General features: G+C 42.7%; 1 protein-coding gene across 4 annotated transcripts in view; it reads left to right on the top strand.

The window, feature by feature from the left end:
* The window catches only part of zfand2a (zinc finger, AN1-type domain 2A), a 37,313-nt gene extending 15,410 nt beyond the window's left edge, over positions 1–21,903 (top strand). For 3 of the 4 annotated variants that reach the window (XR_011354512.1, XR_011354511.1, XR_011354513.1), the window contains exons 4-11: positions 1,796–1,927; positions 6,992–7,143; positions 8,222–8,344; positions 10,057–10,108; positions 16,686–16,756; positions 18,882–18,960; positions 20,054–20,213; positions 21,595–21,903. Coding sequence is in view for 1 of the 4 variants with exons in the window: in XM_069928347.1 (XP_069784448.1) it covers positions 1,796–1,927; positions 6,992–7,143; positions 8,222–8,344; positions 10,057–10,108; positions 16,686–16,756; positions 18,882–18,960; positions 21,595–21,639 (654 nt within the window). In the remaining 3 variants the exon portion in view is untranslated. The remainder of the gene's footprint in view (positions 1–1,795; positions 1,928–6,991; positions 7,144–8,221; positions 8,345–10,056; positions 10,109–16,685; positions 16,757–18,881; positions 18,961–20,053; positions 20,214–21,594) is intronic. The other variant, XM_069928347.1, reaches the window with a different exon arrangement.
* The last annotated feature ends 447 nt before the right edge of the window (positions 21,904–22,350 follow it).

Below are 22,350 nucleotides of genomic sequence, written 5' to 3'. Positions count from 1 at the left end.
AAAGGCACAGAATGATCAACAACAGTCAGCATGGTGTTTATGTCTAGCAAATTGTTTATTACAAATTCGATCGAGTTATCTTTGAAGAAGTGATCAAGGAAATGATTGGGTGGGGAAGGGAGATAAATATCTACATGAACATTAGCAAGACGTTTGAGGTTCCACGTGATAGGCTGTTTCAGAAGGTCAGATCACACAGGATCTGGGGTGAGTTGGCCAATTGGATATGGAATTAAAAAAACAAAAACTATTTATTTATTTGTGGTTCAAGATTCTTTTATTTCAAAATTCTTTTATTGTCATGTTAAAAAAAGCCAAACTAATATTATATTAAATTTCCTCTAGTCTACTGTAAGGCAGATAAAGATTTACTGTTGGGAGAAATTGCCTGCTGCCCTTTAGTCAGAAAGGGAAGCAAAAGAGAGTCTAGGCCAGGGTCACTGAATGTCCATGGATTTGCCTCCAGAGCTCATTACAGCCATACAGTTCAAACCATAGGCAACCCGAGCTCCAGTTGGATACGGAATCTTGATGGTAGGAGTCAGATGGTGGTAGTTGAGATTGGACCAGTGATGTGCCACAGGGATTGGTGCTGGATCCATTGTTGTTTGCCATCTTTATTAATGACTTGGATGACAATGTAGTGAAAAGTTTTGAAAATGATATCAATATTGGTGGTTATGGTAGACTGTGAGCTAGCTTATCTGAGAAATTCAACAGGATTTAAGTGAAAGCTGGGCAGGACTTGCACAGTAAACCGTCAGTTCCTGGGAAGAGGTGTAGAATAGAGAGACTTAGGGTACAGATACACTATTCCATAAAAGTGGCAATACAGACAGACAACCTGGAGAAGGTGGCTTTTGACCTTCTGGTCTTCGTCAGTCAGGGTATTAATTACAAGAGCAGGGATGATGTGCTGCAACTGGACAAGACATTGGTGAGACCACACTTGGAATACTGTGTGCAGTACTGATCACCAAGCTAGAAGAAAGATATTAAGATGGAAAGGTGGCAGAAAAGATGTATGAGAATTTTGCTGGGACTGGTGGGCTTGAATTATAAGGAGAGACTGGATAGACCTAGAGTGTAGAAAACTGAGGGATGATCTTAGAGGTTTGCAGAGTCATTTACAGGCATGGATAAAGTAAATAATCATAGTCTTTTACAGAGCATAGGGGAATCTAAAACTTTTGGATATAGATTTAAGGCAAAGATTTAAAAGCACAGGGTGATAGGTATATGGAATTAAGTGGTGCTGAAGGAAGTGACAGAGGCGGGGATAATTGCAGTGTTGAAAATAAATTTAGATGTGGATATGAAAGAGTTCAAGGACTATGAGCTGAGTACAGGGAAATGGGACTAACTTAAGTAGGCAATGTGGTTGGTCTAGACATGTTGGGCCAAAGGGCCTTTTTCTGTGTTGTAAATTTCTTTGTATATAAAAAAAAAATTAGTATTGACGAGAGAGTTCTGACCAAATCTGTACATCCTCCAGTACTTGGCTGCAGTCATCTTTGGCTTGTGATTTAAAAAAAAAATCTCTTGTTCAAATGCTATTTGAGATAGTCTTTGGATAATTCATGAACAACTCCAACTAGCATGCAGTTTGTCTCCCTTCTGCAAACACTATTTAAGGGGGTGGAACACTTGGATGTTTTTCTTTGCTCCTTGTTTGCTTAATAAGCCTTATTTCAGAAGCTTGGTGATTTTTACTTGATTGCAATTAGATGGTGGTATCTGTGATTTGAAGCGGAGCATTAATTAGTCCTGGTTTAATATGTATGATTCATTTTAGGACATACAGGTACCCGTGTGTCCACTGTGTAACACACCTGTTCCCGTCAGAAGGGGAGAAATGCCAGACATTAGCGTTGGTGAGCACATCGACAGGGAGTGCAAGTCTGATCCTGCCCAGAAGAAGCGCAAAGTGAGGCCATTTTTCTCTATTTATATTCATTGGATTGTAAAATTAATCATTATTTTTCTACCACTGAACTAAAATGTGGTGTGATGCTGGTTGTCATCCAGAATCTTGCTGAGATTGCATTCTTTATGGGTGAGATTGGGTGCTATGTCTGAAGCTGGAAGCTGTTAGCTCAGTCTTTGTTCTCTTAAATTAGTTTAAATCCCATTTAATCAGGAGCTGATGTGAAGATCTTGTGACTATTTCAACATGTGGAAGCTCTACCCGTGTTCTGGCTGATATGCCCTTAAATCTACCATTTTTTTTTCAATCCGAGTCGTAAAGTTTCTCAGCACTAAAAACAGGCTATTCAGCCCAACTGGTCCATGTTGACCTTGGTATCTACTCGAGCTTGTCCCATTTTCCAGCATTTGGCCCACCTTTCCCATCCATGTATCTGAATAGATGTCATTTGAACTCACCTCCAGCTCATCCCACATTCCTCTGTGTGGAAAAGGTGTCCTCTCACCCCCTTTACTTAGCATTTTTTCTACTTCTGCCTTTAAAGAAAACATTTAAAGACTCTGCCTTCATTGCTTTCAGAATCAAAGATTTGTGATTCTCTGAGAGAAAAGAATTGCTTGCTCTGTCCTCTGGGCAATTGCTTTATTTTTAAACAGTTTATCATACAAAAGAAAACATTCTTTCCCTCTCATCACAAAACTTTTTTTTTGTAATTTATTGCACTATGAACCATATCAACCAATATATTTACAGATGCATCTCTTTAAATATTCACAGTGACATTTTCTCTTTTTTCCCCATCCCTCATTCCCCTTCCCACCCCCTCCAAAAACAGTAAAAATTGAACATATAAAACAATATCTTTATGCAAAAGAAATACAAACAAAAAAGACGTATCATCTACTTATTCACATTAAATCTGATCGTGTATCTTCTTATCATTTTAGGTGATGGTGGTCCTAGGCCTGCTCTTTCTGTTATGTTCCATATATCAAACATTGTAACTTTGTCTTTTAAATTATATGTGATTTTTTTTTTCCCAATGGGATACACTTAAACTTGGTAATATATTCCATTAATGTTTTAGTCATTTAGTCCAAAGTGACCATCTTATATCTTTATTTTCACTTCTTTTCTGCCTCTTCACCACTCCATCCCTCTTTTCCATTAGTTTTTTAAGTTTTCCTTTTTAATCTCAATATATGTCAACGCATTTAAGACATGAAATACCCCAACAATCCCCATAAGCAATAACCCTTTAACCCCAAATGAACCTCCCCTCCTTGGATTGCCCCTTGTCCCTTGACGGCATCCACAACTCTCCTTTCCATTCGTTTTGTGAACTTACTCGTAAGCGTCAACCGATTTCGTAGTGACCATTATTCTCCCCCCCCCCAGAGAATGCTATTTTCCTATACTTATAACAAAGCTCTCTTTTTTTTCCCTTCTTCCCCTTCTCTTATCAATCTTTAAATCTTTATATATACATTATCTTTACTTTATATTTTTACATATTTTTGTATATTTTCTTGCCGGTCATCCTTCTTGTCACTCCTCCTCCTTCTCCTCTCTTCTCCTGTCCTGCAAATGTTCAGCAAATTCTTGGGCTTTCTTTGGGTCCAAGAACAGTCTATTCTGTTCCCCAAGAATAAATACTTTGAGTACTGCTGGATGTCTTAATATAAAGTTATACCCTTTCTTCCATAAGATTGTTTTCACTGTGTTGAATTCCTTCCTCTTCTTTAAAAGTTTGAAGCTTATGTCCAGGTAAAAAAAATATTTTTTGTCCCTTGTATTCCAACGGCTTATTGTCTTCTCTAACCTTCTTTCTCGCCTGCTCCAGTATATTATCTCTTGTTGTATATCTTAGAAATTTTACCAATATGGATCTCGGTTTTTGATGTGGTGGCGGTTTCGGTACTAGCAATTTCTATTTCTTTATGTGAATCAGTCGTTCCCAGCACTTTTGGGATCCATCCTTTTATAAATTCCTTCATATCTGACCCTTCTTTGCCTTCTTTCAGGCCCACTATTTTTATGTTGTTTCGCCTACTGTAGTTTTCCAATACATCAATTTTTTGTGACAATAAATCTTGTCTCTTTAATTTTTTTTCGCTCTCTTCCACTTCCCTCTTAAATCATTTATCTCTATTTCTACAGCAGCTTCTTGTTCCTCCACATTTTCTACTCTTTTCCCTTTTCAGTCATGACCAACTCTAAGCTTTGCATCTGTCTTCAGCTCTTTTCATTTTTCTTTTGATTGAATTAAATTCTAATGATAGCCATTCTTAATGACCCCATTTGTTCTTTGAAAAAGGCTTTATCTAAACTTTGTTCTATTTTACCTTCTTCTTTTCTTTGAAATTCTTGGTCTTCTTCCTCTTCTTCTGTGTCTGTATCGATGTCTGTGTCATCTTCTTCTCTTCTCTGTATCTGTGTATCTTCATCCATCTCTGGTGAGCTGCTTCTGTATCCTTACTGGGCTTCCAGCTGCTGTGTCTCCTGCTGCTGGGCCCCCCGCCGCAGGTCGACCCGCTGCTGGGCCCCCCGCCGCAGGTCGACCCGCTGCTGGGCCCCCCGCCGCAGGTCGACCCGCTGCTGGGCCCCCTCGCCGCAGGTCGACCCGCTGCTGGGCCCCCCGCCGCAGGTCGACCCGCTGCTGGGCCCCCCGCCGCAGGCCGACCCGCTGCTGGGCCCCCCGCCGCAGGCCGACCCGCTGCTGGGCCCCCCGCCGCAGGCCGACCCGCTGCTGGGCCCCCCGCCGCAGGCCGACCCGCTGCTGGGCCCCCCGCCGCAGGCCGACCCGCTGCTGGGCCCCCCGCCGCAGGCCGACCCGCTGCTGGGCCCCCCGCCGCAGGCCGACCCGCTGCTGGGCCCCCCGCCGCAGGCCGACCCGCTGCTGGGCCCCCCGCCGCAGGCCGACCCGCTGCTGGGCCCCCCGCCGCAGGCCGACCCGCTGCTGGGCCCCCCGCCGCAGGCCGACCCGCTGCTGGGCCCCCCGCCGCAGGCCGACCCGCTGCTGGGCCCCCCGCCGCAGGCCGACCCGCTGCTGGGCCCCCCGCCGCAGGCCGACCCGCTGCTGGGCCCCCCGCCGCAGGCCGACCCGCTGCTGGGCCCCCCGCCGCAGGCCGACCCGCTGCTGGGCCCCCCGCCGCAGGCCGACCCGCTGCTGGGCCCCCCGCCGCAGGCCGACCCGCTGCTGGGCCCCCCGCCGCAGGCCGACCCGCTGCTGGGCCCCCCGCCGCAGGCCGACCCGCTGCTGGGCCCCCCGCCGCAGGCCGACCCGCTGCTGGGCCCCCCGCCGCAGGCCGACCCGCTGCTGGGCCCCCCGCCGCAGGCCGACCCGCTGCTGGGCCCCCCGCCGCAGGCCGACCCGCTGCTGGGCCCCCCGCCGCAGGTCGTCCCCCTGCCGGCTCACCCTCTTCTAGCCTTTCATTTTCACCACTCTTCTTTTCTTCTTTCTTGCTTGTTTCCCCCCAGCCGAACGCCCCTATACTGGGCATCTCTCAGCTGGCCACTCCCCAGCCGAGTCCCCCTCCTGCTGGCATGAACCTTTTCTTTTGCTTGTGCACGGCGAGAGCCATTTTCGGAGTGCTCCGGTCAGGAGGACACCGACCCCCTGGGGACTCACAAACATCGAAGCTCGGCCGCTCCCCTCCACGGTGGCTCTCTGCTCCGACGTGCAGGTAAGGGCTTCTTTTTTCTTCTCCAGTGATTTTCCTTCTTCCCTTTTCTCTGTTATTCTTACTTTCTCTCTTTTGGGTGCCATCTTCTGTCTCTTCTCTGTAACTTTATCTTTCTCTTCCTGTGTTTTATGTTTTTTGAGCTCTGCTTTTTCACACTTTTTTTCTTTTCTCTGGAGAGGGCTGTTTCCCCCCAACCATCCACTCCTCCATCACGTGACTCCTCTCCTCATCACAAGACTCTTCAGGATCATGTTTCAATTCACCACTTTCTCTTCTAAATTCCACCGATAGCAGCCCAGCTTGAGGCAATATGCCTATTCGAAGTATTAATCTAGTAAACCACCAGACTGCTTCCAACTGTTTATATGTTCAAAAATATTGAAGCCACACCACTGAAACTCGTAGCACAGATCTTGTTGTATCTCACCAGAAAATGACTTGTTTGTTCCTAGTATTCCTGGTAGTCAGCCAATATGGTATCTATGCCAAAATACTACTTCCTACACGGTGAAGATTTATTTTCTGCATAGCCTTTCACACAGCATCTTATTGATGCTGGAGATACACAGGAGAATGTAGGAATCTCACAGGAGGCAGCTGGAATCTGAAGCTCAGCGCAACCCAGAAGTTAAGCACATTCTCGATAAAGGGTTTCCGCTTGAAATGCCGACTCTTTTCCTCTCGCTGTTGAGTTCCTCCAGCATATTGTGTTTACCTTATCGAATTGTGTCTGGAAATCTAAGTACTGTGTTTGCCATTGAATAGGACGACCCTCGGAATTTCCACCTAAAATGTTGGTTTTGAGTGATACCCTTTGAACAAGATGACCCCTAGATCTGGCACTTACTGCTGACCACTGGATGCTATTCAAAGCAAATCACAGTATCTTAATAACAAATGATCATTTAAAAGTTTAAATTTTATTTGGATATTTTATAATAAACCACTGTCGGGCCCTGTAACAGGGTGTTTAAAGCCTGCACAGAGCCAACAGTTGTTGAACCGGGCGAATGAACCCCAGGAATAAATGCTGGGATTGTGTTGGAGCTGGCAAGAAGATGGCAGTGGTATTGCGACTTTGTCGTCAAGGCAAGAATTTTAGTCTCTTTGTTTAGGGCATCCCACTGATTTTAAAGTGAAATTTTTAAGTTTCGAAGATTGTCCTATACAACGGCATATACGGTACATCAGCTGTTTCCCCTTTATCCACGGTACAGGTGACTTAAAAAAATGCTAAATTGGTTAAGCACGTTTTGTGAAAGGGAAATGCATGTCTACTTTGACTGTCTTAAACATTTCGATGTGTCTGCAACTGCATTAAATGGAAATGTGAGCTAATTATTTTGGGATGTGACCAAAGAAAATGAATGTGTTTCAGATTTTTACAAACAAGTGCTCAAAGTCCGGATGCAAACAGAAAGAGATGATCAAAGTGATCTGTGACCGGTGCCACTTAAACTTCTGCTTAAAGCACAGGCACCCTTTGGATCATGCATGTGAAGCTGATGGAAAACCTCTCTCCAAAGCAGGGTAAGGAGCTATGGATGAACAAATCTTGCTAATAAAAAAAAAAGAGTAATCTAGTGAGGTACAGAGTGTTGTGTGAACAAATGCTCTTAGTTATTGAAGATGTTTACAATTCGACCACTTGTAGGATTCTACCCAAGCAGTATTTGCTCATTTAATAGATCTGGTTTGACAGCATAAGAACAACTGTTGAATTAAATCATTGCCTTGCCTTAAAATTGACATGGCAGAGCTGATGCGTGAGATGAGATGAGGGAATTTTTTTTCACTGAAGGCACTTGCTCTTTCTTCAAACTGAGATTCTTTATCTTTTAGATTTACCACTTGAAAGGCTGAAGAAGCTCATTATTCAGAAATACTGGGCTCTGATATCCTGGCTTATGGGACTGGTGTAGTTTGTTGATTTCACCAAAGATGCTTTTCTCTTGAAAATGCCGTGCAAGTAGCCAGGGGTCTCCTCATCGGCTCGATGCTGGCCAGTAGGGGGAGTATATTTTGTTGAATTTGTTTAGGCAGCTTTGCATTGAATCGTAGATGCTCTTTCGAAAGAACTTTCCTCTTGAATATACCTGTGCTTGAGTGGGCAGTTCTGTTTATCCGATTGGTATGTTGTCTTGAAGATTAGCTGCGGGAGGGGCCAAAACATTATCTAGGCTATTCCATTTTTGTTTTGTCTTGAGGTTGCTTTTGTAATGTTTTTTTCCTCAAGTGACTGTGTATAATTAGCACCAAGCATAGAATGCAGAGAAAAATAAAACTAATCAGTCCAAGGAAAGCTGATGGACAGGAAGGGTACAACTAAACAAATGTTTAATGGCTTGAATTTTGCTGTGAGGCCTGGCATTTGTGAGGAAAACAAGTTCAATTTGTGGACTTTCCAAAGTTTTTCTTAGATAACTTGCACACAATTGAAAAAATTTGACTGAATTTTCCCAATTGTGTACAAGTAATCTAAGAAGATTCTACTGTTACTTGAGGCATGCTGGACAATGGTGATGTTTACTGAGAGTCCATACGAAAACATATCCTGTGACAGCTAACATTACGATATGTGAAATAACCTCTTGTTTCTTTCTGAAAGTAATACTGCTGTTGTGAGAGCAAAGGGTGCACCAAAGCCTAGTGCAGCACCATCTACGAGCAAAGGTGCAGCCAGCAGCCGACCAAACAGACTGAGTGCAGCAGCGCCCGCACGCAACACCAGGTAGAGTCAGATTGGCATTGATGAATTTCGCTAACATAGTAAAGGGTATAACTAAAAAGAAAAACATGAAATGGAAGCAGGCTGGGTGGCTGAGTTGAGAATTTACCTTCTCTTGTGTGCACTATATTTCATCGGTGACCAGGTTTCCAGCCACCTTCGGCATTCATCTATTTTAAGATGTCCTGTAACGACTACCTTTCGACTTGTTTAATGCCACAGCTGCAACAGCAGTTCAGAAGCTGTGGGTCGTGCAGCGAATAACTCACGACCTGACGTCCCAAATCCATCCCTCCATCCACAGGGCATCCAGTTAGGAACAGTTCTCTTCACTTATCTAAATGAGTGCAGCTCCAACAAAACTCAGAAGCTCAGTACTAGTCAGGAAGTTCATCACTCTCCAGAGGAAACACTAGCCCTTTTGATACCTTGTCCAACATATTAACTGTTCATTTCCTCTGCCAATGCCCAGGGGCTGCAGTGAATGCTTAGACCCCTCTGGCAGGTTCTGCTCCAAGGGGAGAAACTCAGCATGTCACACATGGTGACATGTAAAGGGTAATGTTTTGGGCATTGGTTACCCTTTACTTTTCATAGTTGCTGCCTGACCGATTGAGTTTCTCCAGCAGATTTGTGCATTTCACACAACCCCAGGATCTGCAGACTTTAACTCTATTGCTGTTCCTTGATTCAAATCCTGGAATTCCCAACCAAACAGTGTTGTATTAATCCTTTCTCCAGATAATTTCATGTGTTCAAGAAATTGGCCTACCACCACCACCACCATCATCATGTGGGCAGTTCAGGAAAGGCAATAAATGCTGGTCTTGTTAGCAATGCCTTTATCCTAAAACATGAATCAAATCTTCAGTGCCTGGTGTGCAATTTTGTTTTTTAATTCCCTGAAGTTCATTTACTCTTGATTGGTTTTGTAAAGTTGCTTGTCCATTTAAACCCCATGCCACCCAATTGCACCCAATTAACCTACAATCTTGTGTGTTTTGGAGGGTGGGAGGAAACCAGAGCACCTGGCGGAAACCCACGTTGGCAGGGGGAGAACTTAACAAACTCCTTACAGACAGCGTCAGATTCGAACCCAGGTCGCTGGCTCTGTAATAGCGTTGTGCTAACCGCTATGCTCACCACGCTGCCCAACAACAGTTGCGTCCAATTTATACTGCTTAGTTATGCTCCAAAAAAGTGTATCATAGGTTTCAACCTTTTGTTCTTTACTGGGGAATATGTCTTAAATGATTTCCTGTTTATTCCTACCAGTCCACATGGAAATCTCTCTCTCAGTACTTGTAACATTAGGGTTTTGGGATCAATAACCTTTTGTGCTATAAACTGCTACTCTGCTTGTCCTTTACGGGGCTGACTTATGACAGATTTCAGAGACATTTAATTCAAAGGCCATGCAGAATATTTTCATTGAGCTGTCTGACGACTGACTTTTCAAATTTGTTTTGCATTGTTTCCCCATTCCTGCCCAGTCTTCTCCAGTCCAAGAAACGGAGATGTTCAATGTCAGTAGTAATGCACGCCTGCCCAATATCAACTAACATCGATCAAGATTTGAGACTTTTCCCTGTCAGCCCGACGTTGTATTGCAATTGACTGTACACATTGAGTCTTGCCTGATTTGGCAGCTGTCGCACTTGAAAATCTGAATGTCTTTAAGTTTAGCAATTAATCTTGCGCTTTCTCATTGACAGTAACAACCCACCGAGAAACATCCCTACATCTGCATCTCTGCAAGCAGGATTGGTGAGTTCATCATTTTGTGATGTATGATGAGCACTTTTGTTTCAGGGTTATGTGACTAATGCAATAGGGTAAAGGTTGTGCATTAGATATTGTTTGATAAAAGCTAGTGAAATTTCATGTCAATTTCCAGTGCTATGGCGATATAGTGGGGGAGTGGGAGTATACAGATTGCTTTATAAAGTGTGAGCATGGGGATAATGAATGGTCTCCAGGGCCATATCAATCTGTGGTTTCAATTCGGTGAGCAAACACTGTGTGTTTCAGTGCTATAAACACATATTCAATGTATGTTCATTGGTCTCACTATAGAAGTGGAACAAAAGCAAAATATTTGAGGTACAGGATATCTTAAATAAAAAATAATGCTGGAAATACTCAACTGGTCAGACAGCATCTATAGAGAGAGTTAGCTGGTAGTACTTCAGATTGGCTGAATCTTCAGGGTGAAAGGAGATAGTATTAGGGAACAGTGATGTTTTGAAGGAAGCATTACTGCAAAATATCATAGAACCATATAACAATTACAGCACAGAAACAGGCCAACCTGGTCCTTCGAGTCCATGCCGAACATTTTCTCCACCTAACCCCACTGACCTACACTCAACCTGTAACCCTCCATTCCTTTCCCGTCCATATACATATCCAAATTCTCCTTAAATGCCAACATCGAGCCTGCCTCCGCCACTTCTTCTGGAAGCTCGTTCCACACACCCACCACTGACTAAGTAAAGAAGTTCCCCCTTCAGGTTTCCTCTAAACTTTTTCCCCCTGACTCTCAACTCATGTCCTCTTGTTTGTATCTCCCCCTTTCTTTCTTTTCATATTTTATTTATAATTTTAAATCACACAACATTAATTATAACATATTGATACAAACATTACATAATTACAAAATAAAATAAAATCCCTCCCTCCTCCCACCTACAAAGAAAGAAAGAAAAAGCAACAAATAATCAACTTCTTGGGTGCGGAGACCGAGTCATCCACTCGAGCAGACCAGGAGATTTACATTTTAATACCGAGAATTTTTAAATATGGGCTCCATACTTGTACAAAAAATGATATTTGCCCTTCAAAATATACCTTATCTTTTCGAGAAGAATACAGGATTTCATTTCCACATGCCATCTTTGCATTCCTAAAACTAAATCAGATTTCCAAGTAATAGCCAAACATTTTTTTAGAAACTGCCAAAGCCAAACAAAAATTCAATTTGGTACATAGTCAATCTCAATCCTAAGAAATCGACTTAATATCCCGTGATAAAAATAATATTGGATCAAACGGTAAACTTACTTTTAATACTCGATCCAAAAACAATTGAACTTGTAACCAAAACTTCTTAGTCGAATGGAAAAAAAGTACCTATTTCTTGTCCACATCTAAAGCATAAATCTGAAGAAATTAATTCAAATTTCTTTAATTTCTGAGGAGTTGCATACAATTGATATAAAAAAATTATATTGTACTAATCTATATCTTACATTTATAATCTTAATCATACTGTCCTTGCACAAGTTAAATAGAAAGATAGATGAAAATGTTTATCTCCCCCTTTCTTAAAGGAAAAAGCCTCTCCACATCACAAGAAGAATTAATTATGCAAAAACAACAATTATTTGCACTTTTGAGATTTTTTTTAAGACTTGGAGCACAGTAACAAGGCATTCTGCCTCAAGAGCCCGTGCCACACAAATATCCCAATTAACCTGCGACCCCTGTATGTTTTGAACGATGGGAGGAAACTGGAGCACCCAGAGGAAACCCATGCAGACACGAAGAGAACATTCAAACTCCTTACAGACAGCACCTGGGTCGCTGGCACTGTAATAGCGTTGCGCTAACTATGCCGCGCTTTTTGTTAATTTGAGAAAACTATATAATAAGTAAAAGAGGAATTTCTGAACTTGTTTGAAGTTTAGATTTCAGATTTATTGTCAATACATAAATGGCATCACATACAACCTTGAGATCCTTTGTTCTGTGGGCGCGGCACAATTACCGTTAATCAGTAGTGCAAAAAATAAACTCTACACAGCGTATACACCTAAACAAATATAGAACTGTAAATGGATAACAAATGTAAAAAAACTGACTGTTCAATACAGAGAGAATAAAAATAATCAGTAAAATGCACAAGAAAGAGTCCTTAAATGAGTCCCTGATTGAGTTTGTTGTTGAGGAGCCAGATGGTGGAGGGGTAGCAGCTGTTCCTGAACCTGGTGGTGCAAGTCTTGCAACACCTACACCTCTTTCCTGATGACAGCAGCGAGAACAGAGCATGTGCTGGGTGGTGTGGATCCTTGATGATTGCTGCTGCTCTCCGACGGCAGCGTTCTCTGTAGTTGTTCTCGATAGTAGGGAGGGTTTAGCCTGTGATGTCCTGGGCAGTGTCCACTACCTTTTGGAGGGCTTTATCCTCAGGGGTTTTGGTGTCCCCATACCAGACCACGATGCAGCCGGTCAGCACACTTTCTACCTCACCTTTGTCAAAATTTGCTGGGGTTTCTGGTATCATTCCAAACCTCTGCCATTTATTGGTGAACTTTACAGGTTGGAGTTGAAGTGGAGTAGAAAATTAAATTTGGAATATTTGAAGCAATTCTCTGGCTTCCAGAAGTGGTGAAAGGGAATGAAGTTGAATTCCCTGCAGTTGCACAGGGAGGTGCTTTGGAGAAGGTTTTACAGTTGGTGAAAATGGGATAGTGAGCTAGTGCACCTTGGAAAGAATGGATGCTCATGTGATGAAAGGGAAAAGGAGCATCAGGTGGGATGTCATAGATAACCCTAATTGATCATGTGTGAAGTTCAGAAATTCCCTGAAATCTTTTGTCTCATTTTGATCCTGACTGTCCTTTCTTCACATCCATCCTTACCCCCACACCCTCCACTATGACCGCAAATAGGATAGTTATAACCTTTGAACAGATACTATTCATTGTCATATATTAAAAAAGAAATGTGATATTACACAAAATTACATTAGTCTGCCCTATGTTTGTCATTAGCATTGCCCAGTGCCCCTTACTGTCAGGTAGAGAAGAAAAATAAAAGACCCTCAGGGTCACCAAGTCTGTAGATTTGCCTCCAGTGCTTCCACAGCCTCTGCAGCCGCATCAGACTCCAGTTTAGTTCAAACCATCGGCAACCAGACCCCAGATCCAAATTTCTGACACGATGAGGAATTCTTCGGCCCCCAGGGCCCTTCGAGAACCCTCCTTGCCCTCTGCATCCTCTCGAATCCCTGTTCTGATAAGCCAGTCTCTAGCATCCTGCAGCCTGGCATGATCCTTTGACCTCAAGTCACCAGCAGCCTGTGTGGGTTCCTCGCCCGTAAATCACCCACAGCTCGACGCCTGGGTGTATCTTTCACCCACAGAGCCCCTCAGTGGTCTGCCACCATGTTTACCACATTTAGGGTTATCTCCTCTGCTTCTCCTTCTCTTCGAGGGGTGTTCTCCCTGTAACTAGTTCCCTGCACCAGTCTGCTGCTCCCCTGGAGTCTTCAACTACTAGAGGCTGCTGCCGAACACAGGCATCACCATCTTGGGGCCCAGATCCCACGGTTGCAGGATTTTAAATAAAATACCATCCTCTTCTTTAACAGCCTGTTTAAACCCTGTACAGAGCCGTTGGCAATTGGATTGGGCAGTAGAACCCCATGGGGGAGTGCTGTGTCTCCACTTCGGTTTCCTCCCACCCTTCAAAAAGCATACTGGGAGTGTAGGTCAATTGCTTGTAATTGGGTGGCACGGGCTCGTGGCCTGTTACTATACTGTAGATCTAAATAAATTTAAAAAAAATTAATTACCCCGGTGTGAAAGAGATGATGTATATAGAAGATAATAAATGTTCACAGTTACAGTTGGTGCAAAATAAAATACAGGAGATGAAATGGTACAATAATGCAGACAAGTCTTTTAGTGTGCATGGTGTAGTTTATGGTTAGAGGTGGTGTAGTAAAGGGAGATTCAAAAGCCTGATAGCTGTTAAGGGGAACAATACTGTTCTTGAAGCTGGAGATGCTGGTGTTCAGGCTTCTGCCCGAAGGTAGCAGGGAAAAGAGGTTGTGACCAGGTTGATTGGGGTTCTTTATGATGTTTGCTAACTTCTTGAGAGAGTGCCTCACGTTAGATGCAGCGGGACCTGATTAGTTTCCCCGCGCACTGTTGTGTATTAGCCTCGCATTAGATGTGGACAGTCAGACCCTGTGATGGACCTGGCTACCTTTACTACTTTTGCCTGGCTTTTGCATTCCTGGGCACTTGAATTACCAGGTTGAAATGCTTTCCATAGTGCACCTGTAGAAGTTCAGAGTATTCGACAACTTGTCAAATCTCCTCAGACGTCTCAGGAAATATAGATGATGCCTTTTTCCCAGTTACCTTCACGTGCTGGGTCCAGGGGAGGTCCTCCGATATGTGGATTCCCAGGAACATTTGCCAAATTTCAGGGCTCAGCATTGGACTAAATTGATTCGTGGTGATAGGATGCACAAATAGGGTTTCACTGATCTTCCTCTAGCCTTCACCCCTGTCCTCCTCTTTGCTCCATCAGCCCTGTCCCCCATTTTTTTTTTGCCTTCCCTGTTTTCTTTTTCCCCCTTATCTGCTGTCATCTGCCACCTGGATCCATTTGCCTGTCATCCTTCATTCCTCGGAGTTGAACACATACTGGAGAAACTCCACAATGTACTTTATAGAGCAAAGATAAAGATGGTCAATGGTCACATAACCATTGTTTTGGGCTTCAGCCTTTCATCTAGGTATGACAAAATGGTGGGCAGATGCCTGAATAAAATGGTGGGCGGAGGGGCAGGGGTGGGAGCACAGTCCCAAAGGCAGGCGTTAATAGATGGATATGGGAGGGAGGGCAACATCCTTCACTCCCTCCTTGGCCTACCTATCACCCACTGACCCCTTTCCCTCCCTTCGGTACTGCCTTCCTCCCCCTCTCATCCCTGAAGCAGGGTTTCGACCCGAACATCAACTATCTATTTCCTTCCACGGATGCTGCCCGACCCACTGAGTTCCTCCAGCAGTTTATTTTTTTCATAAATATGCCAAGTCAAGAGGCTGGAAATTTAACTTTCTGCGGGACTGCCAAATAACTGTGCTGACAAATCATTAATTTATTTCCTTACTCAAGATGCTGAAGTGCACATTTGATCTATTGGGTACATGAAGCCAGCAATTTAAATCACAATGGTCATGGCTCTGATTGTTGGTGGGATTTTCAATATCTCGGATGTAATGGAATTTCCCTGTAAATAGGGCTGTAAAAATGGCCTAAGCTGTTTCCATCTGGATAGGAAATGACCTGCTCCTGTTCTCTGCCTTGCAATTTGGTGACATGATTTGTATTGCAGTCAGTTGATGGGACCTTAAAAACTAGTATATTGGGGAAAAGGCAGCCAAAATGACCTGCTATAACCTTGAATTGTGCAGTAATTGTGGTTGCTGAAGTGTACACCCTTTTTATAAGTACATAGTCCCTTGGGTCAGGGCTGAAAAGTTGCTCGTTAAAATTCAGTCACTGAAAAGACATGGGAATTTGTGATATGGGTGGTTTGGAAGGAAGCATAAAAGAAACAAAGAAAACCCTGAAACTTCTCAGTGGATCAGACTGTATCTGCGGAGAGAGGGATGGAGTTAACATTTCAAACTGACCTTTTTTTTCCAGAAGTGGAAACAGGAATTGACTGATGAGACAGTTGCGCAAGATAAGAAATAAAATGTAGAGAGGGAAGGAATGGATGAATCCTTGCAGCCACTGGAGTATTTTTGTGTGAAGAAAAAATACCCTTGCAAACAAAATAGATTCTTGATATTGGTCAGTTCTGCCCAGTTCCATTTAGTTTGCATGGTTTCACTCTGTCAGCTAGCTAGAGGTTTTGGCAATAGCAGTTTCTGGTCTGACTGAGGCAGGTTGTATAGGTAATGTTGTACCTTCTTTATCGACAGTATCTCTGATATTCCCCAGACGTTAACTTTATTGTGGCCAGGTCGTACAATTAATACCAAGTATACCATGGTTGGCATAGTAATTGGCGCAACGCCTTGACAGCATCAGTGATCGGGACCGGGGCTTGACTCCCACGCTGTCTGTAAGGAGTTTGTACGTTTTCCCTGGAACTTTGTGGGTTTTACCTGGGGGCTCCGGTTTCCTCCCACCTTTCAAAACCTACTGGGGTGTAGGTTAATTGGGTGTAAATTGGGCGGCATGGACTTGTGGACTGAAATGGCCTGTTTCCGTGCTGTATGTCTAAATTTAAATTTAAAAGATGTACATTCACAATATTGAGTGGCCACAGAGTTTTACATAAATTCTGAACGATTTTAACTTTAAAGTAATTTTATAATAGGATTTAAAATTACAATTTGGAATGGCAAATTCAGAATACCTTTTGAAAAGAAACGATGTTTTACAAATTATTGTTCTGATTCAGCTCTATTAATCTACAGCTGCAGAAATTGTATTGCTGTAAGGAAGCAAATTAATGGGAATTAATCAGATTGGTTGGGTTTATTTCCTGCCATTGATTTCCAGTGAATGTGCCTGTTTTTGATTTTTATAGACGGAAGAGCAAGCCCTGCAGAGAGCTTTGGAAAGATCACTAACTGAATCTTCCAGAACTGCGGTTCCCAGGTAAAAAAAAAAAAGTTCTGAAAGCCACTTGTCACATTCTGGTCAGCCTTGAGGATGTTTGGACCTTGGAGTATTCTCTCTCTGGGCATGTGTAGTACAAGAAGTTCCTTGAGTGAAAAGTATTGATAATGTGTTTAAAACACTGCATATACTTGTGTAATAGTCAATCCCGTGTAACAGTCAACCTACCTTTTTTTGGCCTAAAAATGACTTATTTTCCAGATATCCCATGTAAAATTAAACCCCCCCCCCCCCCCCAATTTTTGGCCCCAACTCACCCATCTAAGCTCCTGACATGTTGAATGCCCTCCCATATGAGCTTCCAATGGCCCAACTGCAGATCCTCACCCGGCCCACTGGAGCTCCCGATCACAGATCCTCACTCCAGCCACCCGCCCGCTTGAGCTCCCGACGCACCAACCGCGGATCATCACCCCGGCCGCCCACTCACCAGAGCTCCCAACGCCCCAACCTCAGATCCTGGCCCCGGCCACCCACCCACCAGAGCTCCCAATGGGAGCTCTGCCGGCCATTTGCCCATCAGAGCTCCCAACGTCCTGGCCACAGACTTTCTTCTAGACACTGGCTGCCCGCCCATCTGAGCTCCCAACACCCCAAATGCGGATTTACCATCCGAGCTCCTAATACCTTGAACAGGTACTTACTGTGATCAAAAGTAGTATATAAGTCAACCCCCCTAAATTTGACCTGAAAAAATTTGCTCCCCAAAACGCAAGTATATATAGTAATTACCTGACTAATGCCAATTTTTGCTGACATTGTGATTTTATTACAAATGAAGCTTATTACTTGATAACTGAACCATCAAGGGTGCCCAATTTCATTTTCATAGTCACACTGCGCTCCTGCATTTTGCCTTCACTGTGAGACACTTTGGAGGTAAGAATCCCTGGATCATGTACATCCCTAAATGCTCAATATAAAATATTGCATCAACTGCATAGTAAGTGGCTGCAAATGGAGTAAAATTAGCACACAACTGTGGTAATAATTTCAGATTGATGGTGTAAAAATATTTATTGCTTGGGGCTAATTGTGGCCCAGTACCTTTTACAGATAAGTAAACAATGTTCTTCTGGGTGTCTGAACTGATGCACTTTGGACTGTTTCCACTTTCTCATTATCACATTGGGAAGAGGTGGGGTGCTCTGCCAACCTCAATTGAGAGGATCCACAGAGTTGGGAAGGCTCTGAGACTTTTAGTTTTTTTTTCAGCTGTCCATTTCCAGTGTGGTATAATCTGATTGGTGCACAAATAAGGCCTTAGTGTAGCTTCCAATGGGATTCCTGGATGGTGAGTTGCAAGCTTGATGTGAGGTAGAAGGAAAACACGGCTGTTCTATGTTCTAATTTCCCATTGCTGATTTAAGCAATTGCAAAAGTGAGCCAACACACAAATCAGGGTGAGGTGGAAAGCCTGAACAGCAAAGTCTTCATATCTTCACTTGTTCTAATTGGGAGGGAAGAAGAGAGAGCCTCTTTCTATTTGAATGTTTTGATTGACCACTTAGATGAAATGCCTTGAGGATAGCTAGTCCATCTGCCTCAGACCCAGGCTATGTACTTCCTGCTGAACCCTTTTTAATGGAGTCAGTGGTGTGTGCTGCATTGTCCTCTCAGCTGGAGTAGGTTGGTTTGGAAGAATGTGACTGAAGTTAGTTGGCAATGCAGCCTCCCTATCTACGAGTGACCGCAATTTATTTTAGTCCAAGTTTCGCATTTAGATTTCTTTATTAGCTTGTGCGAGACATTTTGAAAGCGAAAGGCTTGTGTGGTGAAGCTACCTGTGGAGCCTCCGTAGCATTTTGCTTGGGGCTGCATGTTGTAATTATGTGACTCCACACTGTCTAATTCAAATGCCCTTCATGTGCTTAATCAGACTAAGATTAATGTTGCAATGTAATTTGTATGTACGTGGACTCTAAGCGACTTCAAGTGGCCTGCTCCACTGTAGTAGTTTGTATTCCATTTTCAGAAGCATTACGCAGATCGGTACATTGTGCTCAACGTTCGGCATGAATATGTGTGATTGCAATGTTTCCTTTCTCATAATTAATGTTGCACCCCTCTCTCCCTCTCCTAATGCTGTGCATCCTGTATTTAGCCACCAAGAGCAGGACGATTTGGCCTTGGCTCAGGCTATTGCAGCCAGCGAGGAAGAATTTTGTCGACAACAGCAGCAGGTAATTATGGTGTGAAGGACTGCACTGTAACTTTGCCAAAGGCCCGTGAGACATGCAGGATGTTCCCTCTATTGCATTTAGGATGAAAAGATTACTTCCTTTAGGACTAGTCTAGTATATAAAAATAATTTTCCACTTCTGTATTTTTTAATTAAATTCACAGGCACAGTGCAATTGTAGGAACTAATTTAGAGTTACCCAGCATTAATGGCTGTTAAATTTGTTTGGCTATGTGTGCAGTGCTACTAAAACACTCCATTGGTCATCTTAATGACCAGATCAAGTCCCAGCCACAATTGGCCATTTAATTTCTACCCTACTCGCCTATTATGTAATTGGTAACCACAGTTTAAACAAAAATAATCCAAAGTAAAGCAAATCTTGAAGTTAATTACTTTTTAAAAGGCTCTGATTGAAAATCAGGCTACATTTAAAAATGCAAAGGGAGGAAGGATGGCCAGAAGATGAAGGCTTTTTCTCTTTCTGTGTGTAAATCATGAACAATTCCCTGCTAAGCTGCCCCAGCTGCCTGTCAACTACGTCCGATAATTCTCCGACATCAGTGAAATTCACTGAAGCGTTAAATTAATAAAATCAAGGAGTCTAGTTTGAATTTCAGATGACTTCAGGAGCAGGCAAAATTCAACTTAAATTCTTCTCTCATTTTCCATGTATTATGGGCAATCAAAAGCTTAGGGAGAGAAGTTTTGGTGGTACATTTTAATGATTTGACTTTGTTTTGTACTTTACCTCTTGCTTTATCTGTGTGATACCAAACATTGATATGCTGTGAGATGCTTTCCTTTGAATCTGAAATGTGCGTATTGAAGAGTATCAATATTCACATGAATCTAATATTCAAAAATCCATCTGCCCTCTGGTAAACCTTAAGGAACTCCAGGGATATGAGGGTTAGTGCAGGAAATTACTACTGAGGTGAAAGATCATTTAGGATTTTATTGAATAACGGGCAGACACAGGGGTGACTGCCCATTCGCACTTCTGTTTCTTATATTTTGATGAGAATTTAAAATATAAATAAATCAAACCATATTGCCAGTCATGCTGACATTATCTTGATATTTGTTCACAGCTAGCAAGTAATACTAGTTGTAAATCTAGCTCCTGGCTGGAACATGGCTAAAAAGTTGGATCTGATTTGTCTTCCATTTCTCACACCTGACCACATTGTCTCACCTGAAGCCTGCATGCCAATAAAAGGAGTGAAGATTGCCTGAGACACTGACGTTGGGGTGAGGTGTTTGTCCAAGATTCAAGACTCCATTTATTGCCACATACATGAAGTGCACAAATTTTGCTTTCCTTTGTTTGCCCGGTGAAGGCACACAAAGAGGTGCCACTAGTCCAGGGCCCCTGTCGAGTCGAGAAAGAGAAGCAAAAGAGAGTCCCTTCAGAGACAACAGAGTCCATGGATCCCACAGTCTATTTTTATGTTAAGATATATAGCGTCTTTCTCAACCACAGGTTATTACACATGGCTTTACTAGTTTAAGGTGAAGTCCCTATTGTAGCTTAAGCAGAGAGCTGAGTTGTGCACAGCAACATCCCCCTCACATTTTCCATTTCTTCCAAAGCTACTATCGTACCAGGGTAGATGACCCCCCTCTCTACCTTAGACACTCTGGGAAATGAATGCATGTAAGATGTACTGTTGTTTACAATTACCAAGTTGTATTCTGAACAGAATAATCTCTGCAAGGATGGATAACCAGCATTAAAAGGCAAAACAATTTGAAATAACCTTCCTCAACTAAGCAGGTTAATTCTCTTGTCTCGTGGCTGTAAAGTGTTACAGACTGGACTGACAACAGTGTTGGTTTGTGATTCTCTGTGTCCCACTGTGTATTTTACATGTTGAAACTTTGACTGGACAAAACCCCCGTATTTATTATAAGCCTTGTTGAAAGAAAGTTATTGTGAAACAATTTGCAGCTAAACCTCCTGTTCCCAGAAAATAGTCATCGGATGTGGCGAAACGGGTAGCACTGTCGGTGTAGTGGTTCGTGCAACACTGTTCTAGCACCAGCGACGCAGGTTCAAATCCGGTGTTGTCTGTAAGGAGTTTCTCTCGTTTCCTCCTACCCTCCAAAACATACGGGGTTAGTAAGTTAATTGGGTGGCAGGGATTTTAATGGGGTGGAAGGGCCTTCTACCGTGTAATAAATACATTTAAATTTTTTAAATTTAAATAAAACGAAAAATGAGCAAATTGGTGATGGCTGATTTCCCCTCCCAAGTTTTCCAGAATTTGGTTGTAACTTCCTAAATTTAAATTTTAAATTTATAACGTTAACAGGCCATTTCAGCCCACAAGTCCATGCCATCCAATTAACCTACACCCCCCACCCCGGTTCATTTTGGAATAGTGGGAGGAAACCAGTGCCCGCGGGGAAAACCCACGCAGACAAGGGGAGCGAACCAACTCCTTACAGACAGCGCGGGATTCAAATCTTGGTCCCGATCGCTGGCGCGGTAACAGCGTTACACTAACTGCCGCGCCAGTTGTGTTGCCTAGGATCGTTTCCTTGGGATAATGGGCACATTTTGTTGATCCTAATTTTCCCATGTTCCTGTGCTCACCAATACTGATTGTTGTTTCTTTTGTTGTTTCAGACACACCAACGAAGTTCTAGGACTTTACCATGTAAACTGTCGTGACCCGGATCTCTAGAGCAAAATAGGGCTTTTGGTTTAGTGAAATAAATGTCCTCAGCTCAGTGAATGCTCCTATAATTATGATTGTTTGCCTCCTATTTCCTATGAATTTTCCATTGAATTCCTATATAAATTTATATGTAATACATTAATAAAGAGAACATTGTATAACAGCAGAGCACGCAAGTTGCAGTTATAATATTTAATCACGTGTATTGTATTGATTTCTAAAGAATAAAGTATTTTAAAATTGGTGCATTAAGTAAATCAAGTGGTCAATAGAATGTTTTGTGCATCTGCCTAAGGCTGATTTCACACCCTGCACCTTTAACTTGACATAGTGCTGCATACAGGGTGATTTGCATTTTCAGTTTTTTCTGACAGCACGATTGAATATTTCAGATTAACTGCATAAAAGAAATGGCCTTTAAAAAAAAGTCCCTAGATTGATTTAACCAATTAACACTATCAGTAAAATTGAATATGAAACCTATTCAAATTGGGTTATCTCTTGACAGACGTGAAATTGTTTGGATTTTTATGAATGTTAAATTGAAATAGTTTAACTCTTTTTATCAAAGGTAATGATTTTTAGACTGCATTTATTTAAGTAGACATTTCTGGATTTGTGACAAGAAAATCTATACTCATATTTTGGATATTAAAATCGGGCTGCAATAACCTTCCCATTCAAGACTATTTACAAACTGATTA

This window comes from Narcine bancroftii, chromosome 3 (assembly GCF_036971445.1).
Source record: "Narcine bancroftii isolate sNarBan1 chromosome 3, sNarBan1.hap1, whole genome shotgun sequence".
Taxonomy (NCBI): Eukaryota; Metazoa; Chordata; class Chondrichthyes; order Torpediniformes; family Narcinidae; genus Narcine; species Narcine bancroftii.
This window is presented reverse-complemented; position numbering and strand designations above follow the sequence as displayed.